Source organism: Parus major, chromosome 3, assembly GCF_001522545.3.
Source record: "Parus major isolate Abel chromosome 3, Parus_major1.1, whole genome shotgun sequence".
Lineage (NCBI taxonomy): Eukaryota > Metazoa > Chordata > Aves > Passeriformes > Paridae > Parus > Parus major.
This window is the reverse complement of record NC_031770.1, coordinates 395884-421084: the sequence shown is the minus strand read 5'-3', so window position 1 is coordinate 421084 and position 25201 is coordinate 395884. Positions and strand designations below refer to the sequence as shown.

The 25201-nt window shown below is 44.2% G+C and overlaps 1 protein-coding gene across 15 annotated transcripts in view; it reads right to left on the bottom strand.

Annotated features, from left to right (window-relative positions):
- CFAP61 (cilia and flagella associated protein 61) overlaps positions 1 to 25201 on the bottom strand; it is a 106789-nt gene that overhangs the window by 70842 nt on the left and 10746 nt on the right. For 13 of the 15 annotated variants that reach the window (XM_015622319.3, XM_033513141.1, XM_015622320.3 and 10 more), the window contains 10 exons: positions 24131 to 24263; positions 22028 to 22181; positions 18353 to 18444; positions 17871 to 18055; positions 14740 to 14779; positions 13467 to 13606; positions 10369 to 10495; positions 9972 to 10049; positions 8693 to 8899; positions 6751 to 6885 (listed from right to left, as the gene is read on the bottom strand). In XM_015622319.3, coding sequence (XP_015477805.1) covers positions 6751 to 6885; positions 8693 to 8899; positions 9972 to 10049; positions 10369 to 10495; positions 13467 to 13606; positions 14740 to 14779; positions 17871 to 18055; positions 18353 to 18444; positions 22028 to 22181; positions 24131 to 24263 — 1291 coding nt within the window. The remainder of the gene's footprint in view (positions 1 to 6750; positions 6886 to 8692; positions 8900 to 9971; positions 10050 to 10368; positions 10496 to 13466; positions 13607 to 14739; positions 14780 to 17870; positions 18056 to 18352; positions 18445 to 22027; positions 22182 to 24130; positions 24264 to 25201) is intronic. The other 2 variants (XM_015622315.3, XM_015622325.3) reach the window with 2 other exon arrangements.

Here is a 25201-nt window from a genome sequence, read left to right as displayed (position 1 = left end):
TCACACAGGTACAAAGTGACAGAGACAGCCACCCAAACACACCCAACACACTGAAAAACATCACACAGGTATATATAAAGTGACAGAGACAGCCATCCAAACACACTGAACACACTGAGAAATGTCACACAGGTATAAATTTAAAAGCTTGAAAAAATAAAATAATAATCACTACATTTTATACTGAAAATAATGAACGTGAGATAACAAATAATAATCCAGGATACAAGGGGAAACTGATTTGGAGGGTCAAAGAATCGTGTTTTAGTGAAAGCAGACATCATTCTCCATTTTATAACAGCAAATATTGCTTTTCTGTAGCAAAAATATCTGTTCACTCCTTACAAGCTGGAGTTACCAATCTACCAAATGGCTTTGGAAAAGCTTTGAGCCAAGTCTGACCTGTTTGCAAGCAGAAGTGCCTATTTCAGTTTACTGCAAATATCATTAACACCTGTACAGCACTGACACCACGCTTTCAAAACAAAGATAGGTCATCTTACTTTTAATTTCACACATGCACATAAGTGGTAAACATTCCTGTTAATGATGCCATCTGGTGCCTCCCACAACGGTGTGACACTCAGCCTTCCAAACAAAATGTAATGGCAGCATTGCACAAACCCCACTGACATTTACAGTGAGGAAATTTGTTATCAGCCTCACTTCAGAACTGTTTGTGTGTCTACTGGTGCCATAAAACCATCACCTTCACCAGCCAAGGGCAAGAACAATAAATAATGGATTTTCATCCATGCACATACTACAAAAGCATTAAAAATTCATTACTCCAGCACATGAGCATCTTAAGCAACAGTTACTGCTTTAAAAATTAATACTACTCCCCTGGTTAAGTGAAAAGTATCCACACCAAGCCTTTGTTTGTAATTCCACACACAAGTTGTAACACGAAGGAACTCTGATACATGAGGCTGGATATTTGTAAAATGTGGGGAGTTCTCTTGTCCATCCTCCCTTGGCTCTCTGATGTAATTGCTCTCTCTTAGTAGAGGCCTAATGATGAAAATAAACCCAAAGCCTGAAAAACCTCCCGTATTTTAGCCATATTCAGTACCTTCAACTGAACATAAATAGGACTGAAAGTGTCAGAATAAACCCTGGATTGCTACAGGTATTGTACAGAGCTGGCACACACCTGGCTGCAAGGCAGACAGTGAGAGGGTGAAACAGCACTGACCCCTTCCCCCGAGTGACTCGAGGCTGTTCCAGAAGCAGCTGCAGGAGCAGAGCTGCCTGTTCCTGTGGGCATTTTGCACACCAGGAGGGGAACAGTCCCTGCCCAGGATGGGCACACGCTCCAAAGCAGAGGCTCTGCAACTCCACAGCGCTGGAACCTCTCCCTCTCCACATCCCTGACACTTCTCTGCACACAAGGTGACAAACCACGCAGTGTGCACTCTCTGCTGCAGTCAGAAGCAAAGACTGTTCTGGGGCAGCCCCTGGGAACAGCCTCTCGCCCATGTTTGAAAATTTAACTCCTTGTTTTTATTACAACTGAGTCCTTGTTGAATTACAACTGAGCTAAAATTTCCAGGCTGTAGCCTGTGGAGCAGCTGGGTCTGGACAGTGAGGTGCTGTTAACAGTCAGTCCATCAGCTCTGAGAGCTTCCTGCTCCCCTGCCTGCACAGGTCAAGGTAAAGCCTTGTGAAAAGTTCAGACAGCTGGTAATGAACTGGCCTGAACAGCAGAAGTTAGAAGCCACAGACAGCGAGTGAAGAAGCAGAGCCCCAGGGGTTTGTTGGAGAAGACATCTAGGGATGAACTTCCCATGCAAACACTCATATCCATCATCCATTTTTTAAACAATCTTCCCCACATGAGAAACTCTGTCAAGTTCAAAAATGTTTAAGATTTTTTTTTGTTTTACTTGATAGCTAATTCCTCCTTTACTTTTTACAAAACATGGTAAGCATACACTCTTTTAAAGTACTGCAGTTTTATAGTGGACATAAAGAGCTCACAGAACAGAAAATCATCCAGGATGGCTCCTACACTCACGAGTTATTTGAGTATGTACTTGTGAATATACACTGCAATGGAACAAGTTCTAAGCTGAATCAAAAAGCAAGGATGTGTTTTCCTCTCATGTTCTTATTTTAATTATGATTTTAAACTGCTCTCTGGCCATTTATTCATAGCCTTTACCATTAGCATCATCATGGAGTCAGACAAACACACAAAAATACCTCCACACTGCACTGGAAACTGTTGAGTTTGCAGTGCCTTGGCCTCCATTTTCTATTTCAACCTCACACTGAACTAACTAAATTTATACAACACTTCATGGGCTTCTGCAACTGTTCTGTCTCTTTATGAGCTGGAGCAGAAAAAACAATTCTAAACTGTGCAATAAAGCCTGACAGCTTGAATGCAGCCATGAAATAAAAATATAATAAAACCAATAGCATGAATAATAATAAAAGGGCAAAAACAAGGAAATAATTCAACAGATGTGTGACATTTTTGTTCTTCATCGTGGATCAGTTATTCTTGTTAATTATATCACCTATTCTTCCCTTACCATTGATAATTACATGAAGCAGATGGAGAACAGAATGCTCCCAGATGGTGAGAAAGCAAACAAGTTTATAAATTGTTTATTTATGAAGAAATAATTAAAAATTATTTCATTATCTGCAGTTTTCTACTCCACCAATAATGACATGCAGCGTGAAGGCCAGCAGCACTTGATAAGATATTCAGGATTCTGTTGTAACCGAGTGTTTCTCGTGTAACACGACTGCAATGACTGACAGATGTGCAAACCAGAATAATAATCTAATCTGTTCTAATGCTGAGGGAATGAAGAGTTTGGATCTTTGAATCTGCTGCCAGTTGGCGCCTCAGCACCGGCTGCCGATCCAGAAGACAAAAATGAGAGATTTCCTTTTGCTTTGGCACAGCTGTAGTGTTTGATCAGCTCTGTGCCCTGAAGGCCAGGGTGGCAGACGTGTGGCACCTCTGCCACAGCTGCTGCTCAACAGGCATCCCAAAGTCTGGACACCTCGGGACCAGCTGCAAATCAACAACTGGGCCATTCCAGAGGGCTGCAGCGGGAGACTTAATGGGGGGCAAGCTCAACATCTCCTGCCTTGTGCCTTCTCAGTCCAGTCTTACCCAATTTATCCAAATCTCTTCAGCAGAGACTTTGGTAGCAACAGACACACAAAATCAGAAGCAAAATGTATTTCCAATCTCAAAGCAGAAGAAAAAGCAAGGAAGAATTTACAGCCCTTTGGGAAGTGGAGCCACAGGGTTCTGAGGCAAAGATGAAGCAGCACAGAGCTGTGATTTAAGAGAACAATTAAGAAAACATGTGATGGCCTTAAAACCTATGGGAAAGCATTCATGAGGAGGATGGCAAATAGGGGAGGAGCAGGGAGAACTCGTAAGCTCTGTAATTCTCTGGAGTCACAGTCACTCTAGCAGTAAACCACGACACACACCAAAAGCCTGTCTCAAACCAGAAACAAGACTGAAGCAGGGGAAATGCCACCAGGGTCTGGAGAGAACAGGGCGAGTGGAGAACTGCAGGTAAATGGCCACACAGGTAAAACTGGCTGCGGGGTTATAGGGTGAGTTCCTAGAGTTTAAGAGTACCTTTCTCCAGCAGCCAGAGAGCCCACAGGGGGAATGATCTGTGCTCCCTTCAAACCATGAGACAGGAGGGAGCAGGCCAGGAATCCAAGCGAGGCCATCACAGGGCACTTCCCCCTTGGTGCTTTTTCCTGACACCACATTAAAAGAGAGAGTTTTGACAGAGGGACAACAACAACAGGTTACCACACATTGTGCTCATGGGTCTGTAACAGCTGATGCAGACCTGCAGGAAAAGCACCTCTCCAGCACAGATGAGATCCCTCTGGACCAACAGTGCTCAGGAATTAGCTGAGGGCAAAGCTTCTGCAGTTTAGATTGCCACTTTCTCTTCTGCCTTTGGAAGAAGAAAGCAGGAAAGGCTCCTTGCGTGCCCTGGGTCTGTGTCTGTGGGTGAATTCCCTTCATGCCCTAAGCAGGCTGGAATGTTCTGGGGACACAGACTGAAGGAGCCCCAGGGCTCCCACCCACACTCACTGAGACACAGACACTGACAGCCCACAGACATCCACACACAAACCAGGAGCTGTGCCCACACAGAACGGCTGAGGAGCTGCTCAGCCCCAAGCTCTTCCTTGGAAAAAAGACACTCTGCAGCTAGAAAAGGGGAGCAAGAGCTCCAGAAGGGCTGGAATAAGAGGAAAGCAGCTGAAAAAGCAATAGATGAGAGGCAGATGTTGATTTGTTGATTACTAGATATCAAGGGGCATCTTGTGGGTATCAAAGCAAGAATACCACCACAATTATCTCAATTACAAGCAACAGATACTCAAGCAAGCAATTAGAGCAGGCAATCAGCGAAAATTTTACATTTCTGAAATCAACTTGCATTTACAATCCTCATCTGGTAGTTCATGTGACAAATCCTGCCACCAGTGCAGAGCACTCTAAAGCAGCAATCACAGTGATGAGGTGCCCTCCAGCTCACGGGAACAAAGCGGGCACGGATTCACCTCTGGAGGAGCTGCTTCCAAACAGGAGAGGGCAAAGCCCCCTCGGTTGAAACCAGCTTGGTGAGGAGGGATAGAGACACGGGACAAAGAAATGAAGAATGGTCTCAAATGTTTGGAATCCCTGCTTGCCCAGTCTAAACATCTAACAATGATCATCTGCCCTGATCTTGTTTAAAACCACCAAAACAAAGATGATAGGAGACATTTTCTCCTTCCTCCTCTGCAGGTGCTGGCCTCAGACATCTTCCCACTAATTCCTACTCCAGACTCTTTGCTGCCTTTCACCTTTCTCCCTCTCTTCTCCACACTTTCCTCACAACATTGTTCTCCCATGTCCTTTTTCCTTCACTTCCCAGCCCTTTAGCATCTTCTACAACCAAATGTGTTTCACTTTGAGTCACTGTATTTCATAAGGTGACAGTTCTCAGCCTTTCCCTTCTGCAGAGCTAGAACATTTGTCTCCTTGGTGGGACAGGTTGTTCTCTGCCTCACAGATTGCACCTTACTGTTTACAGGAGGTCTGAGAAGCCTTTTACTCACTACAAAAAGGCAGAAAGATAATAGATAATACTGAAACTTGGTCATATTAATTTATAAAATACACCTGAGTTCATTTGTAACGTCACGACAAGATTTGGCAGGGTAGTGCCAGATTACTGATGAGGATCAATCTTCCTTTTCAAGGCATCTGAGCAGAGGGAGGGCAAGTGCCTTGTGCCTGGCTGCAGCCCAAGGTCTAAAAGCAGCAGCACCTCTTTACTCAGGAGTACACTCAGCTCCCCGTGGCAGGCTGCTCCTTGTGTTACACAGCTTCCCAACGGATGGTGGCCAAAGGTCGCTGCTTTCACGCAACACAAGAGTCAATTTAGCTTTACATGGTTTCAAGTTCTTGGTATTTCAGAGAAGCCAGCAGCAGCAGCAGACTAGCTTTATCCTCAAGTTACCACACAGCACTTAGTGCCAGATGTCCGTTCTGATAGAGCACAGTCTGTCAAAAATCTATAATTCATGCAGAGGCAGATGCATGGATACTTACACAGCGGCTGGCCTTCAGTTGGGGTTTTGCCAGTAAAACTTCTCAGCAAAAATTTCACCCATTCTGTTAAGCAGAAATTTGAATCTGAGATTTCAAGCCATTATGCCAGTACCTGCAGAGAAGCTCAGAGAACCTCAGGAAGAACATAAGCAGACAAAAGATTCGCAAATCTTTCAAACACAGGAAGTGTGTGATTTTCCAGCTCCAACAAAAATGCCAAGGTGAGCTCTTCCAGGGAGAGTGCAATCACTTTAAAGATGAAGAAGCAGTTTAAAGAAAAGCAGCAGAGTTCATTCTGCAGAGAAAAGAAAGGCAGGGATGTGCATGTGCAGGGAAGGCTGTTGTTGAACAAAGCCAAAGCCAGACCAACAGCCTCAGACATGTTCCGGACTTCGCTTTGCCAGCTGCTGCCTAATTAAGAGTTTTAGGTGCCAAAACCTACTGACTAACTGAGAAAAGGACAGCACTAAAAATATTATATGGGAGCCCATCTCAGCCAACTGGAAGCGAGTAGACAGACATAAAGCTCCCTAATTATGTTTCTCCATGAAATCACAACTACCTACTGAGAGAATCCATCACTAATAGTGTTTTTCCTAATATTTCAGCTTCACTAGTTACTCTTTTGAGGAATCACCTTCACATCAAATTTTAGTTACTTTAAAAAATGGAAGAAAATGGAGTGCAAGTTATTTTAAAAATGAAATTTTAAGACACTTTTCATTTAGAACCTCCAGCCACACCAGTTTTTTGTGAGTAAAACCTTTTGCTAGTGAAAACAATCTTTTCCTTTGCTGTTAAGTCATTTGGTGTTTTAAGGGTGTCTCGTGCATGGGAGAAACCTGACTTTGGGACTGAAAAATAAAATGCCCTTAAGCAATCTCGGCAGAAAGAGTCAGCAGCACGACACTGGTTTTCTTCCACTCGTGGAGCTCGACACCCAAACACAGGCAGCAGGAGCAAGGGCAGCAGGCAGAGCACGGAGCAGGCGCTGGAGGCCGTGACGGAGCGGGAAGGGCTCTGCCCCGGTGGGCGCCGCGCTGCGGCCGCTGTAATTAAGGAGCAGCCCTGGGAGGGCAATGCCAGCCCATCTGCCAGGCCCTGCGAAGCTGGCAGCGTGCCTCCCGCCTGCTGTCACCCACCTGATCCTCGGAGACCTGCTCCGCCGGAGCGCTCGCGCCAAGCGCTCGCAGAGGATACACAATCTGTCGTCTCGGCCGCACGGGAGCCATGCAACGGAGGGCAGATGTCAGGGAATGGGCACGGGGACGCTGGAACTGAAAGACAGCAATCCAGATTTCAGCAGAGAGAATGGCAGCAGCACATCACAGATGTCTGCTGCACGGCTTCGCAAACACACGGTTCTTAGCTCCGTTGGCTAAATCTGAGACAAAAATCGGCAAATAAACAAACATACTCAGAGCAGAGGAATGAATTGCAGATAATTCCTGACACTAATGAAGATAATTATGAGAGTAATTACATTACTATCTCTGTGGGAATGACAGATAAACAAGTGGTTTGGTTTATGGGATTTTTCAGCACAAGTATTTTCCCCAGGAGGATATTTTTCTCCATAGTGATCATGAATCAGCTTGATTTGACCTCATTAAGCTGTGTTATCTGCTCACTGCTAACCTTTGCTCGCCTGGCAAGCAACAGAGATGAATTTATATAGAAATTCTATACCAGCTGAAATGTCTGGTTCATCCAAGTGATAAATGTTAATAAACTGGCAGAAATTTGAAATGAACAAAACCCTAATGCTCATCTGAGCAGCCTGGATCATTAGAAATTGCTGTATCTGTCTATTACAGCATGACTGGCTCTGGCACAACTTACAACATGAAAGGGAAGAAGAGGATTAGAGGAAATACAGAATGAACATTAATGCAAACTAAATTACACTCAAGTACCATTCCATCCACAAATACTAAAAACTTGGAATTACTATGTTGAGAACTTTGTAAAATATCATACTTACCACTTATTAGACAGTAATATTAGATAAGCTACAGTAACTTAGAGTAGCCCTAGCCTGGTAGCCTGGAAACAGTCAAACCTGGAACCACTGGTAAGACTGAGCTTCTCTTCCATCCAGTGCCAGTGAACTGCATTTTTGTGAGCTCCTCTTCAGAATCTGAGAGCCTAATGCTACACAGGAACGCTTAGAACTCCACAAAAGTGCCCAAGAAAACACATCCTTCTGCAAATGCACCCAAGAGCTCACACGTGAAAGCCAGTGATGGTTTCAAAAACACGCAGGTCACCGAGGACAGAAGCCATCTCAGTCACCATCTAAACACCAGGTGCCCAGGCCCAGCCTGCCAGGCAGAAGCCAGAGCTGGAGATCAGTCTCCAGGGAACAGTTCCATCTGTCTCGAGACAGGCAGGTACGACCGACAGATGAACTGCCCTCGCCATGCACCGTGTGTTTCCATCAGTGGTGCCAGCAGCCCAGCTGATTGCCTGGGCCACACAGCAGCCTCAGATGGCTGCACAGGCTTGGAAACTCTACCTTGTGTTCCCTTTTCTGACATGAGACTGATGACAAAACACATGTGTGAGTGTTTCTAAATTACATTCTTCTCAGAAATGGATTTTCTGCACTGGAAGTTCAGTTCTTACGGTTCTTGCTGTGACACTTGCAGGAACACAAGCTCCCCTCCAAAAGCCAATGAGGTGCCCAGGTCCCACTGACTTTCGGTGAAACACAGTCTAGAGCACCTGAATCCCTCTGGAAGAGTTTCTGTAAGCCACCTGGAGGTGTTTAGGATGATCCCCTTGCATTTACTCAGGCTACATGACCCTTGTGCTGGGAAAGGAGCTAAGACCAAGGCCACTTCCACTCTCTGCTCCCCACCACACTTCCTCAAGACACTGGTGGACACCACAGACTGGCCCTGCTTTGCAAGAGCTGTGTCCATGGGTCCAGAATATGTCAGGATGGAAGAAAAGTACAGTTTGCTGCAGACTGACAAGAAAATCCCTGCATGGAAAATCCATTCATGGAAGCAAAGAAAAAATAAAGCGAGAAAATGTGGCAACATTTGATACAAGAAATACAAATTACTTTCTCCTTACCTGGGCCTCCACATATTCTGGATAAATAGGGTAGTAAAGAGAAGATTTGTGACCCAAGCGAAGAATCTCCTTTAGGAAGTATTTTGTGTAGTGATGAAATACAGGATTCAAGACAAAGTGGCAAAGATGTCCATGTTCCTCTTGCTGGTGGTGATTAAAATGAATGAATTCCTCAATGTTGTAATGTGATCTGATATACTCAATATCCTGGAAAATTAGGAATTTGTGAGTCAGCAGTGATCAGCAGCTACCTTGACAGGATTTTAGCAAATACCAACCAATGAGTCACTTTCCATCCATCAAGGAACACCACCTGAACACTGAAATCAAGTGTCTTTGAGAGCTGTCCTCAACTGAAGGGCATTGACTGAACAGATTTTTCTCGAAAATCCATTCATTGTATCAAAACCTCTCCTCACAGCTTGCCCTTATTTACACAGAATGCACACCCAACCCTTTCCCCACAATGCCTGATGATAAAGGTTAACAGACATTCAAGGGGAAGAAAACACCTCCCACCTGTTTTTCTGTGTTCAAGGCACAGAAGCCCAGGCTGTCCCTCTCACCAAACTCCAGCTGAAAAAAGGAATTCCACAGAGCAGAGCTGTGTCAGAAATGCCCTCCAACAAGTCTTCCCTGCTGAAGTGATAAGCTGATATTTTTGTACATTTATTCACTCAATCTATCCTCTTAACTCTTAATATAATCAAGAGAATTACTCTCAGGAGTGACTGTTCTATTGTGAAAACTCAGCATTAGAACTCTGAACAACCTAAAATCCACCTTTTCAGTCCTAGAAGAATGCCACAAAAGTAAGACTTGGAGAATGTTTACTTGTCTTTTTTCACTCCAGCAAGGAATAGGCTTTTGTTTTCAAGTGCATGATTCACAATCACTTAGACTCTACTGTTGGAAAAAAGTTATGAAAGCAAGTCTAGAAGAATTACTGCTCTTTGCAGGATTTGTGACAAAGCTGCTTATTGACTTGGAAAGTAGAAGGCAAAGAGGTGATTAAACACCTATTTAGAGGCAGAATGTCTTTGTGCTAAAGCACAAAAAAGTGCAGGAGGAAAACTTCCAGGACATAGCAGCAGCTCCTTGAAAGTAACAGGATCATTTTTTTTTATCTGTGTGTCAATCATTATCTATGAGCAGAGAAATAATCCAGTGGGCATAAACCAGACACCTTGTTAGGCACACATACAGTGCCAAGCACAGAACTCAGCCTTAGTGAGAGGACCAAGCACCACAGAGCTCACAGAACACAAAGTGAATTTACCATTTCATCCCTAGTGACAGAAACACCAACGATTTGATCCAGAACTTCTGCCACAAAAGCCTGTACTGGCATCCCATCCTGCAAGGTAAAGGCAACAGATGCACATTTCCTGTTCCAGCAGAATCTCTTTCGTATTCCACCACAGAGTCCCAGTTAAAACACTCTCCTCCCAGTGCAGCTCCCAGGCACCATCCCAGTTTAAGCAGCCCCCTCCCCAGCAGGGCGCTGTGTGAGCCAGGCTGTGGCTGGACTCTGGACCACACAGAGCTTTCCTCACTGACACTTCAGCTGGGCTACAGCTGCTGCAGCAGTGCCACAAGCTCAGCCTCTGCTGCAGCCCTGGCTTCAGTCCTGATCTTAGGGCAGAACTGAACACATGCTAGCAACAAACACTCACTGGATCCCTGCGAGCCTCAGTGAATATCTTTGAGTCGTTCCATATCTTTTCATTCAAGCTAAGAGTTTCAACGAGCATTTTGACACCCTGCAAGTCACTGGTCGTTGCTTTTCTTACATTAAATGACCTAAAAAAGGACAAAAAAAAATAAATATTAAAGTTGACTCTTTGACAAAATAAGGACAATTGTCAAACTCAAGACAACACACCCTTCACAAGTACCAACCACACTGTTCAGAAATTGTAACTGATTGCTAAATGACACTTGTTCCAAAGGCAGATATGAACTTACTGCACGGTAATAGCAAAAATCAGAGCATCTACTGGAGACAACTCCAGAATCCTGCTTTATCTGCTATTAAATACCCAGCCCAATCTAGGAGCCCAGGTATCACCTGTCTTCAAATGAGAAAAAGTCAGCAATGAAAGGAGGCTAAGAACCACAAAATGAACGTGGAATCTGTAGCTGAACACTGTGGCACATGAGGAAAAGAGCAAGATAAAAACAGGGAAAGGCAAGAAAAAAAATGAGAAAAGGACAGAGAAAAATAAAAAGGAGCCAGCTGTCATGGTACCAAGTAAAGCAGGAACACCAATTTCTTTGAGAACAAAGTACTAATTTTTGCTTTAATCACTGGTGCCTCAAGCAGTGACACATGAGGATAAACTTCCATGACTGCAGTGCCTGTGCCAAGCGTGGAGTGCCCGTCAGTACTGACACAGCAGTGACGTGGTACCAGCATGCCAGTGCCACACATGGAACACCTCACCCACAGACAGCAGTCACCTGCCACTTGGCTCATTTACAGACTGTCAGCAAACATCCTACCTACTGGTTAGGAAGAAAATTCACTTCACACCGACTGTCTACAGAGCTGAGGAGCTCTCCCAGTGTCTTTCCAAAGCAGCAAGCCCTCCTGGTTACACACAGCTCATGCAGCCAACTCTTGTGGAGTGCTGTTTGAGAAGCTGAACCACAGCTTCAGTTCCAAGAAATGAGTTCCTCCACCCACAGATAAAAAGCTGTGATTCACATAGTATAATTTCTTTATTCCCATCCTTCTCACTTTCAATTTAAGAGTGGATATGCTATTCTTCAGCCTCAGTCACACTGAGAGGCATCTTGTGGAATATCTTGTGGAATATGGGTTTAATGAATAGCACTGTACCTTAAAAAACACAAATTTCCTGAGATTCCAGTATGAGAAATTTGACAGCTGAATTCAGTGACCATTTCTGAGTGCTGAAAAGCACACATTTGATTACTGAATGACAAACTAATGCTGGCCTTGTAAGCGAGCACCAGCCGAGGCTCGCAGCTCCTGGCACGTTTCCCCTGCCCCGCTGGGAGTGTGCCCTCCCCAGCCCACCCACGCCCAGAAGGCAGCTGTGCCTGCAGGGACCTGCATCTCAAACGTGACTAAAACAGAACACGTGAAAAGGTGAAACTGCCACTGTTTTTAAATAAGCAGATCCACCTGCTCCACTGGGAGTATGGAGGAGAAGGAAAGATATCCAAGGTCTGTACTCGTTCCTCTCCCAGCAATGAATTAACTCATTCTAGATGCTCAAGTCCTTTGACTGCTCAGAGACAAGGACACTATTATTATTATTATGCTTTTTAGTGAAAATTGAGGCAAAGTACCCATTAAGAACCTCAGCCTATGCCTTGTCATCTGTTATTTTTTTCTCCTGCACTGTTAAGTAGCAGACTCACAGTTCCATTTGCTGCACTCTTGCTTTTTGTGTACTTAACACTTTTTCTTATTCCTTTTACTACCTGTACTAATCAGGAGCTCATTTTGTGCCTGTGCCTCTTCTGACTTTGCCCTTTCATGTCTTCATATTCCCCTCTTCTTACCCTGTTTTTCTTTTAGTCCATTTTCTGTGACTTCCTTTTCACTTCCATGCTTTTGAAAGGCGTAGGTGCAAGTACAACGTGTTGATCTTTCACTTTCACAGATTTTGGTTATTTCCAAGAGAGTATCTGCTGTTGCACCCTGTGGGTTTTGTTCTGCAGAAACTTTCCAAAAGCTTACTCTGGTTTCTCCCAAAGCTTTTCTGACCCTGAACCTCAGTGAGCAGCTATTTTGCCATACTTTCCTGCAAAGCTGCAGGTGGATTAGAAAAATGCTACTGATGATCCCATTTTGTTTTTATGAGAGGACTGGTGTCATTTGGAACATGCACAATGTAATCAGGATGGTAACTTTTTTTTAAAGAGCCTTGATAACAACTTGAATTTTGCCCAAAACTGCAAGAGGACATATGACTCCCACCCCTGCTGGAGGATTACTGAGCAGTTGGACCTGCGATTACCAGGAATTACTCCAGCAGCTCTCTCTCCAGCCAGCTGGATTTCTACTCAGGACCCAGAAGCAGCAGTTTTACCCCAGGGCAAAAAGCTTCTGCCTAGGTCCAAGAGTGGCTGGCCAGTTCCTGCATGAAGTACTTGTGTACCACCAAAGGTGATCAGGTACACAATTAAACCTAGAAGTATTTTGCTAAAACCACACTGTATTTAGGTACATTAGGACCAAAACCAAAAAAAGGAAAATCTCTAACTATGCCACAATTTAAGCTTGGTGTTTGGGCCAGAATAGGTTTTCATAAAGCACTCACTCCACCTAACAGAAGTCACAGCAAGAAAGGTTTGGTGTTCCAGTTCATTGATATCTCAGCCTACAGAAGTGTCCAGAGCATTGCAGAAGGCCTAAAATAAATTATTCAACACCAAAAGTAAAATAGAAATTTATAGAACAGATACTCAATGACGTTCCTGCTGTGATGTGTATGTCCCAGAAACACATGACTACAGTTCTCTTCAGAAAGCTATAGCATATTTCCAAGAATTAAGCTGACACCAGGCCATCAGGTGCCAGTGTCACACAGCCTGACCTGCATCCCCAGGCCAAACACAGCACCACATTTCTCTGCTGGCCTTGGCCTACAACCAGGGAACTTGGAGCTGCTAGTCTGCACTGATGTCCATCTTCTCTCCCCTAGCTGTACCCAGAAATCCCAAATGGATCCTCTGACTGTGGCTGGTGTCCCTGAGAGGACATGCCCTGCAGGGGCTGTCCCAGGGCACGACTCACGTGAGCAATCCCGCCCGGTGGAACACGTACAGCTCCCGAGCCAGGCTGGAAGTGCAGGAAGGGACAGCCCGGACAAAGCTCTGCAGCAGAGGGAACTCTGGGACGTCATGTGGCACCAGGATCACACACAAGTCTCTGTCCTGAAAGACATTGGCACACAGTAAAAGCATCTCTAAGCTTTACCCAAGGCCAGAACACGGGCTTACACTGCACTCCTCCAAGCACTGCTCTGCCAGGGCACCACCAGGAACTGACAGCTCTGAAATGGTTTCATTTTAAGCAAACTATGGGATGAACCTTCCTTACCGTGTCTGGTGATTCCATCACAAGGCTTCATTTCAAAGACTGACATTGCTGGATGGATAAACTATGTAAATTTGAACTGCTTTCTGAGTCTGCTCTCTCTAGGAAATTGCTTTGGGGGTAAGCAGTTTTTGAGTGTGCTGCTTCTTAGGGCCAAATCAGTGTCTCTGGTACCCAGGGCCTATCTCTAAGGCACACTGTCATGCAGTTATTTGTAACATAACTTTACAACACTCTGCTGTGCATTAACAAGGTCTCAGAAAGTGGACTTTGTTACCTCAGACAGAGTGATCACACAGGGCATAAGTGAGAAATAGCTACTGCACTCTGAATCCACAGTGCCACTGTTCAGTCTGTAGGAAAATACTACGAATCTCCTTATTACCACTGTTTTATAGGCGTTAACGCCATCTCCTTTAATAAATTTTGCTGATTTTGTTTTTAATTTAGGTACAGTCTGGATCTGTCCATGGTTTTAAAGAAGCATTTTATCAACTAGGGAGACTACAAGAGCACGTAGTGCCAGGGAAATGCCTTCACACTGACAGAGAGTAGGTTTAGATTACATGGTATGAAAAAATCCTTCCCTGTGAGGGTGGGAAGGCTCTGGCACAGGCTGCCCAGAGCAGCTGTGGCTGCTCCATTTCTGGAAGTATCCAAGGCCAGGTTGGACAAGGCTCAGAGGAACCTGGTCTAGTGGAAGGTGTCCTGCCTATGGCAGGGGTAGAACGAGATGATCTTAAAGTTCCCTTCCAGCCCAAACCTTCCCAGGATTCTAGGACAAACAGAGGACTCGGGTACACATTCCATGCAGCCCAGAAGCAGCCAAGGAGGGGAGCAGCTCAGCCCAGGGTAAGCAGGCCCAGCACTCCTGGGACAGACTCACTGGAGCAGCAGACCCACATCCCCTGGCTGCCAGCTGCACTGCTGTCCCACCACACAAAACAATTCCAACTTCTGTTATACTCACTGGGAAAACGCTGAAAGCATACTGCAAAAAATCCAGTGACCTGCAACCAAGAGCAAATATTGGCAAATAAAGCACATACCAGAATGATACACTGTCATATTGACATCCCTACAAGTGCAGGAACATTTATTCAGAGCAGATCAGAACATCCCAATAGATCACCAACAATCAACTGCTGATGATGCATGCTGCACAGCAATTTCTGACTTCTAGTGCTGAAAGCATCATGATTAACAAGAATAACCAGGATGTTTGACATAATACATAAGCTCCTCACTAAAAGGGCAGGGGGGAGGAACAAACAAAACACTGGATCTCATGTTGTTGACTCCAGCCTCTTCAGAAGCCATTCCTGGCCTATCACAGCAGCATTAGTATACAGCAAATATTACTTCAGGTTACAAACAGTTGTTGCTATGTTCCACAGTATTTTCAGCCAGCACCAAGGGCTCTGTGACTGTGCACTCAGGAAAACCTGCCCAATGTGCTCTGACAGACTAACAGGAACATCAATACTTGGAATTGGTTTTGAACACTTCTTTCCACTTCTCACCCACTGACTTAGAGCTATCCCAGTCTCTTTTCCATGGTGACAGCAAATTGTGACATTTCAGTTTAAAAAGACCTAAGAAATCTCACCAAAGCCCTGCTGTTTCTCCCACGTGTAAGGATATCAAAGAGCTCAAAACCCAGTCCAGCTGAAGTTTCATAAAACACTTCTCCACCACACAAGATGTATCTTTTGAAGAAATTCATACAGATATATGTTACCTATAAATACTGATAAATCCTCTCCTCATTTTAGAACTGTAATTAAGCTCCATTTAATTGCCTCTTTAATAATATTACTTAAAAGAGAAATAATTTCTAATTGCAATATCTGTGCTTGAATGTAAACTTAAAGCTGCAAGTACAGATCAGGATTGGGGTATAATATATTCACTTATATAATACATAACTAAGACTAGTCAACAGAACAGCTAATCAGGGGAAAGGAAAATGCCATTGCAACTATATTGTGTTTTAATTTTCTCTCTGGTATCCAGGACCTTGTTGGCAGGAAGAATTGAGGTGGGAGATTTTTCAGGGGGCTTAGAAAAGTATCAGATATCAACAGATAAGCCAGCAGTTCAGTTCTTTCACATTTCACTCTCAGTGCACTGACAAGCCACGTCTCAGGTCTGGGTTTTAGGAGCTGGAAACACTCAGCAGCTTTAGGGGGTAACAAGTCCCAGGGAGCAAACTTCCCTCGGGGCTGAGATGCAATCACACCTAGAGCTTCAGGCCAGCTGCTGTTTCTGGGTCTGTGCTGTGCAAGGCCAGCAGGAGCTCCCTCAGGACAAGACTCCAGGCTGCAGCCAGCATCACCTCATGCCCTCCTCTACAGATATTTGCTTTGCTAATACTTCTTCTACAGACAGGTGAATCAAGCAAAGGCAAGCCAGACAAGCATACAAGCAGAATGTTTGAAAACACCAAGATCTACAGATTCCTCAGCTCTGCATGAGGTGATCTTAGGAAAAGCCTTCAGACAGGAATGCTATCTCCTCCAGATACCCATCTTGGAATCCATACTGCTCTGCAGATATCTCCAGGTAAAAAAGACTGGGAGCACAACATTGAATGATAAATGCAGTGAGAAATGTCTTGAACAGAAACAACAAATAAAGCACAGAGCTCAGAAGGGGGCAAAAAAGGGACAGATCCTTATCCAAAGCAGGAAACTATGAGCAGAGAACTCAAGAAGTCTACAGTCAGATTATTTCCTAGATAAATGTCTATTACAGCTCTGAACTGCTGTTTCAGTATAATGGAGTCATTCCAGAGCAAGCCCCTCACTTCTCTGATATTTTAAAATAAAGCTTTCTTATTCTGCAATGATTATCTTGCTTGAATTTTTACACTAGATTGTCCCTCAGTTAACTGTTCCAGAAGAGCCTCTCTGCAGTGCAATTGTTATCAGACATTAGTTGGTCAATGTTTCTAAGTGCACCACAGATCTGGGTTGACTTCCTGCATTTCATTAATTACACTAGTTCTTAATAAACTTCAGCTATGTTACTGGGTATATCCCTTGGGAAGCATGTACACAAAAGGCAATGTCTTTGCTTTGTTTTGGTAACTTTGGATATTTGCATTTGCAGAAGATTCAGTGTTCAATCCCCTTGGGTAGGTGCCCTCCTTAATCAAGAAACAGCTCAATAAATAGAACCAGTTTTCAAGGAAGTCTCATTTTTCTTCTCAGTGAAGTTTACTCTTACACATCCTTTAAGACAGTGAGTTCAGAAGTGGCTACTCACCAATGACTACTACTACAAGTAGACAAATATTTTTTCAAACTGTACTACTCATGTTCAACTTATCTATCAAATCCTTACTCCTGATGCCTGATGTCTGCAGACATGACATGGGTTTGAAAGCATGGAAGATCCTGGGTATGCTCAGCTGCTTCATCTATTCTGCGTCTTCCTTTCTACCAAAAGGCAGAGATTGAAAAGGATAAAAGAGTTCCTGGAGAAGTTTCTGATGATGTGGTCGAATACAAGTTTGCTCTTCAAGCATGGAGAGAAATTTTGGAAAAAAAGAAAAGTCTAAACCCCATTTATAGCCCTATTCTAATCCAGCAGGATCTAAGAGTGCAAGGTTAGTAGCAGCAATTGTGTTAAGAGAAAATCCCTTTGTCTCCTCCAACTGTAGACGATTCTAGAAAATAAAATAATTTCTTTCAGTGGCTGGAGACAGTGTTTAGAATGGGAACATTTAGCTGCAGAGCTAGGAACAGCTTTATTGCCCCATGCAGTGAGATGAGAACTACTGTAACATGGAGGTCCTCTTGCAGCTAGCCAGATTCAGAATAAGTATCTCCATAGAAGGAAGAAGCAGCCTTTTCCCACATTTTTTCCAACAAAAATTAATTCTTGACATTTTCCCCCCATAGATCTGTCAGAGCCAGGAAGCTGCAAGAGGAGGTTGAAACAATATTACCGAAAGTCAAAGAAAGAGACAAAAAAGAGGTCAGCAAAAAATCCCAACTAACCATTGCAGGTGCTGTCACTTTCTGACTTGTCCTAAAGACATAACCTTGAAAATGGTTATTAATGGCAAAGCAGTGACTCTTCCTCTATACTTACCTAGTTTCATACTTCTCATTGATAAAGAACAGACGGATAGAGAAGACATTTGGGTCTCCTCTGTACACGGGGTGTAAATCCCCCTCCTCAGTCTCCAGGAGAGGTGCTGCTGAGCCCTTAGAGCCCGAGTTGCTGATATCACCCACAGGCACTTCAGTCTGGGAAAGGACCACTGCTCCATCCTCCTGCAACAATGACAGGGAGGGCTCACTTACAGCACTTGACAAAGTGTTTTCATTAGTTAAGCCCTATCCTTTCTCTCCTCTTCTTCCCACCCTGCTGGCTGCTCGTGGGGAACTGGATGGGCAGACTCACCCTGACCATTAAGTCTGACCCCCTCCCTCCAGACCCCAGGCAGAGCATCTTCCAGCCCACATCCCACAGGAGGGGATCTCAGCGGTGCCTGCTCATCCTCATCCCTGCCAGCCTTGCTCCCCATCAGCTCTGAGAGCCACGGGCACTGCTGGGGGCAGCAGCGGTACCTGCACAGCTGCATCTGCACCAGGAACGTGTCCCAAGTCCTGAGAACAAACAGGCTCTGCCTTTGGACTTGTTTGGTTGCTTTCATCTTTATCTGAGTACAGTAAAAGAGAAAGTGCATAAGGTTTTATAACATTAGCTTTACCCTCAGAACCACAGCAACAGCTGGAGTGGGCCAGGCTACCTCTACCAAAAGGTTTCATTTTAACAAGCACAGTTAAAACAGACCCTCCTCCTTGGGTTACTTGACTGGAGCTTCATTAGACTAATTGATTCCAAAGCAAAAAAAACCCCAGGGAATTGGTTCTAAAATAAGACCTGAACAAGACAGTTTGGAAGCCATTCCTAACTTGTGTGTATCCCTGTGCCAAATCTTTACAGTCTGAACTGAGAAACAGGAGTCAGTGCATTGACTGGTATCTTAAACCCCATGTGCTGCTGATTTGCTTTCTGGTGATTACAAAGACAAGCAAGGGCTCTTCATTCTCAGATTAGTTCTCCTAAAAGAACTGAAATCCAGGTTAAATCCCAGTCAAGCCAGAGCTCTTACTGTGCAGTAAGAGACAAGAAATAAGGGTTATAATTCCTTTATAAATTCTACACATTGAACTCTTGAGGTATAGGTGTTGCTGCTGAAGAAAACACATCAAGCAAGGACATCCTTGCATTTGGAAGATCCAGTAACATTAAGGAAGTCAAGGTCTCTGAGTTTCAAGAAAAATACAAAAAAAGCTTCAGCAAACAACAGAATTCATCCCTTCTCCCTAAGAACTTTACCTTGGGACACCCATGTAAGCTACATTCACAGACAGAAGCATTTCCTCACACAGTAATGGGCACTTTTAAAAAAAAAATACCTCCAAAGTTTAAAATAATTTAGCCAGAAGTATTTAGAAAAAAAACTTATGTCAAAATTTGTTTCTCTGCCAATAAAAGAGCGCAGATGCAATGTGCAGGGCAAGAAGAAATGCGGGGGGTAGGAATCACGGGTTCTCTGGGGTATCACAGATGTGAGCCTTCACAGAAATGATCAAATGTCATCTTGATTAACCAGCTCCATTTCTCATTACCAACAGCCTTGCAGGTGTCAGAAGTTAATTAATACAAGTCTCTTGTTGTCATGTAAATATTGATATGTTGTTTCTGACTTTATAGTAAATGCAAATCCTCCGCCATCCACTCCTGTCAGACACGGCTGCATTGCTGTTTGCAGACACGAGTGATATGAAGAACTGCAATATTGTCACTAAATCACGTAAAGACCACAAACAAAGAAAATTAAAATAATTCTGTGATTGCTGGGTTGTTAGCTGAGGTACAGTCAGCAGGATCAAGAAGCCAGTTCACCATGAGGCCTGATGAAAAGCCCTTGAATCATTCCCACTGCATCATGTTTTCTAGCAACTAATTCATGACACCATATAGAGTAACAACCAAATTACTGTAATTACCCTGAAACCTAAGTGGCATATCAGTACAGACTGTTGTACACTCTTTCATTATTATTCAGCATTACATTTTGAAAGGAAAAAAATATCAACCTGTGGTCTCTACTTAAAAGATAAAGAGCTTGAAAAAAATAACCTTTTTATATGTAGGAACATAAAATTACAAAGAAATGCAGCTTGCATTTTAAAATTTCCAGCCTTCAGATTCCATAAAGCCAGTCCAGATCTTGTATTGATGTCAGGTCACTGAACCTGCTCTGCCCTCCCAGCAGCAAGTTTTCAATGCAGTCCCTAAAGCATCCTCCATGAACAGGCAAGGCTTTGCAATATCCACAAACACAAACTATAACACACAACAGATTTCAAGGACGTGGGCTGGTCCTCATGTTGGAAAGGCTGAACATTGGACTACTGGGATGCAACTCTTCTATTCCAAAATGTGCAAAGCTACAACAAAAATTTTAACTACTATTCAGTGATAACAGAATTAATGTGCCTGAGCAGCAAATAGACAACTTTGGTATTAGGTTTCTAGTCACCCTCTCTAGGAATGGCACCAGTCAGACTCTCATCTTATGATACTCAAGTTTCTCCTCATGTGTCCAAGATCATTAATGATTTGCACTCAAGCTACCTAAAAGTCTACAAATACTTTTTTTTTCCCCAGAGTTGCCCTTGTCACTCCAAATAAAGAGATACTACTACTTTAAAAAGTCTTACTGAAGGCAACCCACAGGACTGCAACTACCACCAAAACTAATAAGTTTTTAAATGAAGAGAGAAAAGAAGGGAGACAGATTCACAGGACTGCTAACCATGCTGATTAAAACATTTATAAAAAGCACCCAGATGCCAGATTCTCAAGAAACTGAACAGAACAGCTGCTCATGCTAAATTTTAACACTTAAAACGAGTCCTGTAGATCTCCCAAATGATAAAAAACATGTAACATCTGTATTCTCAAACCCTGGAACCACATACTCCCTGAAAAGCTCAGCAGCACAGAATTTGCCACAAAACAGACCTACAGCTTGCAGTCTCTGCAGAAGGAGAGAGGACACCAGAAGCAGGAACAGCCCTGGGATGGGTGAGGCTGGCAGAGAGCCCTGGTGGTCAGTCACCCTGCCCATCCCCTGCTCCAGCAGGGTGACCCAGAGCAGACAGCCCAGGACTGGGCTCAGGCCAGAGCCATCTCTCTCCCTCTTCAGTCTCATTCCTCCTCCTGCCCATGTCTGTCACCTCTTCTGAACAAATACTCCTGGAGCTGCAGGATCTAACAGGAGACAGGCAGCCTCCCCCATCTCCTATGTGCAAGATGCTTCCTTGCAGGGGAGGGGAAGTCCATGGGAGCAGCTACCAGACCTGTTTCTCTCCCTTTTCTGTTCTGTGACTGACAGCTTCGAGGTACCAGCTGGTGACAGCCCTGCAGCTCCCCGGTTGCCTTTTTTGTCTGCTGCTTTGTGTTCAGAAAAGCAGATATGTAACAACCTAATGGTGGAGGGTTTTTTTTCCACTACTGATAATTACTAGATAGCAAATTGTTGCCCTTCTGCACAAAAAGAAAGCCCTTTGACACTGAAAACTAAAGACAACAACTGTAAATCATTCACATGACACTTGTACTCTACAAACAGGTGACATATCCGTGCTACTGGTTTTTATCACTCGCAGGAAGGCGGCTCACACATGTGTTGCTGTATCACGCTCAATATAAAAGCAGAATAAAGAGACAGCCCCTGATCTCCCAAAATCTCGTAACCCAGGAGACTGCAAACAATAAGCAAAGAGCAGAAGCTGAACCACAAGGAAAAAAGATGACATGAGTCAACAGGACAACATAACAGGCACAGTTAGCCAGCTGCTCAGCTACTGACAGACCTCACCTCACCGCTAGATTCCACAATCACATCTTCCTTTAACAGCACAACTGTATCTGACAGACAGTGCACCTCATGCCACAGCTTTCTGAAATCTGAACCACATTCATCCCACAGCTGGTACAGGCCAGCTCCCCACAAACAACAATTGCTTCTGAGTCAGAGACCAGGGCTATCAAAATTCCCCTCCTCAATTAAAAAACACCAGGCATCCTACTTCAAAAACAGGTATGTTAATTTGTGTTTTCTTGCTAGTAAACCTACATATCCTCTTCCAACCCCCTGCAGAACCTATTCAGAAGCTAGACACAAACACACCCTGAATTTATTTAACACTTTAGAATAGAGATACCTCCTTGAACGCTTGGCTTCCGTGGCACTTTGAGAATATCCTCTGGATGTGGTTTACAGAGTCCATGGAAAGGCCCTAAGTCAAAACACTCTTGAAACAAGGAAATATTCACGTGAGAACATAAGCTCATGAATCCTACAGCAGTGCCATCAACCTGGAAGATAAAAGCCACGTCAGACAAACCTGTCATTCTACATCAGGACAAAAAAAAGGAAACAAAAAACTTCTGACATATCAACTTTTATGTTCCATCTGTGCATAATGGAAAACTATAAAGGAACTATTTCAGCAAAAGTCAAAGATCCTCTTTAATTTTTTCTTTTTAACATATGTATTAGGACCCCTACAATAGATGTTCTATTTATTTTTTTTAGCTATGACTTGCAAGAGTATTAGATTTAGATATTTGGGCCAAATAATGACCTGGAGTTTCAGTAAAACATTTGTTATGGCAAATACACAACATACTTCCAAAAACAGATCATTGTGTTTAAAGTTACAGTGCAGCTGAAGTAGAATCTGCATCCAGTTAGCTGCAATAGTTGACTCATTACTGGACACTGATTTGGACCCAAATTGGGCTCAAACTGAAGAGTGTATTTTATTCTCCTAAGTAATTAACAATTCAAGAAATTAATTATGTATAATATAGGGAGTACCTAATGCAATATGTATTATTTGCAGCACTTTCAAGCTCCAAATATTTCTGTGCTCAGAAAAAGTCCATGAGCTAGTGTTAAAACCCAAATGCCCTGGCAAACATGAAAGTGATGCCAGGCACCAATGCTGGCACCAATGGCAGACTGGATGCCTGATTGCTGCTGCAGTTCTCAGCAAGCTGCAGCCCTCAGCAAGACACACACACTGGAACCAGAGAGAACTGGCATGCTGGAGAGCTTCTGGCTTTAACCTGAGACAAGCCCAGAAGAAGGAAGCTCTTAAATTTTTAGTAGTGTATGCAACTTTCTGGTGAAACACATTATCTTTCCTCCTCGATACACATAATGAAAGCCTTTATAAACCTAATGAAAACTCAAAGGCTGGATTTGTACAGCTGTTTTATCAGGCCATCAGCACTTCAATAAAGACTTTAAAAAGTGTGACGTTTAATTTTTCTGCCCTCAAACAACAAGTGATTGTTTGTTTGCCTTGTTTGCGTAACCAACAAAGCCGGGGCGCCGCGGTTGCCTGGCTGCTGTGTAATTTCAGGCCCAAGGCTCAGCAGAGGCTGATTAACCAATCCATCTACCATATGTGCAAAAAGAGGCTGCCAGCTTCCTTCTCCACAGGGAAAGTTGGCATCCACCACGGTTTGCATGGAGGTGCCTTCCCAACCCGCCGTGGCGGCTCGGATGAACTGAGGGCCTGGAACACCTTTTGCTGGTCTCACATCCAGCTCTGGACATGCCACTGCAATGTATTATTTATAGCAATGGCCCTCTGCAATGTGCCATTACACTAATGGTGCATTGTTTCCCATTTGGCTCCCGATGGCAGTGATTACATGTTGCAATCTTACAAAATGATTTGCCACAAAAAGCAGACTTCAGGAATTAAGGAGGTTGTATCGCCCATCAGCTTGCACTGCCATGCACAATTACCAGCACATGAAAATCTTAACAGGAATTTTCAGCAGGCTAACTATTACCGCTCCTTTCTTATTTAAATTAATTCCTGGCTTTGTCTTCATTTCAGCAAAAACTGTTGGAGCCAAGAGAAAGAAAAATTATCTACAGGACTTTTAAACTGTGAAAGGATTACTGCCTTCTCATATGCAGCATTACCTTCCACTGGGAATGAAAAGAGGTCACCTATAACACAAATGTCTAAAATGACAACATGGCTTCATCAAGATGGTCTGTCCAAATTACTTGAAAATGGTCTGCACAAGAAGTGGGAATTGCTGCTTCATTTCTGAACTGGAAACATCACTCCTGGGAACAGACACAAACTACATTGGCAGGGGCACTGTGTGGGTATAGAGGAAGAATTCTACCTTCCACAGGAGGGCTGCTGATTTTATTCCCTCAGCTGAGGTGAGCTGTCACACAGGCCATCACTAAGGCTACAATCAGACAAAACCGGAGCTCATGGAAGACTGACCTCACAAACAGCTGCCTGATTTTCTTCACCTTCACGTTCTATGAGATCAACAAGGAGATATTCACCATAGGTTTCCTTCAGAGTCTCACTTTGAGGTGTCCAGATTAGCATGAGATCATCATAATCTTCCATCCTACAAAAACAAGACCAGGTAACATCCTAAGGCTCTGCCATTAACAGGCCTAGATGCTTCTGTTCTACTCCGTTAACATACGGAAAAATATTACAAATCCTTGTTCCAAAGCCTGCACCCACAAATCATTTCACCTACGACACATCCCCAGTGCACACTGAAGTCTCGGCACCAGAGAGACAACCACACCCAAAAGGCAGCAGAACCCACCAAAATCTGCACTGAGCAGTGAAGATGCTTCTTTCCCTAAGAAAATACATGGGAATCCCAGTACAAAAATTCTCCTGCCTCACTCTCTTATGACTGTGGTGGAGCACTCAGACAGGTCCCAACCTACATGGATTTTTATTTAAACAGGCAACAGAGACGCTTTCCCACTAGACTGCTATTTATAGCCAGGATCAATGGAACTCTGAATACGAAAATCCAGCACTTTTACCAGAACAGTGGTAGAATTCAGTCACCCATGCTGAGACTATGGTACAAAGGTGGGTGGCAAACCAGCTCTAACGCTCAGCTGCTATCAATAGCATGAAGCCACTCGTGTTTATCTCTTGGGAAAACGCCGGAATTGTGTGGTGCAGCCAGGAGCAGCATAGAGGAAACTGGGGCTGTGTCGGGCCGCCAGAAGGAACAACTACAACAAACTGCAGGGGAATCCTCCCCGCTCGGGGCAGGGAGCAGGCGGCTGTCCCGGTCATCACACCAACACCGAGCACGACCAAAGGCTCGTGCTGGACCGTCCCGACCCGACCAGCCCGTCCCGGCGACACCGGAGCTGCCGGAGCCTGCCGCGGTCTCTGCCGCCACCCCGCGGCCCCGCCAGGCACGGCCGCGCTCCTTCGGCATCTCCCGGGATGGATAACCCTCCTGCTCGGACACCGGCACCGGCCCGCGGCTCCTTCGGCATCTCCCGGGATGGATAACCCTCCTGCTCG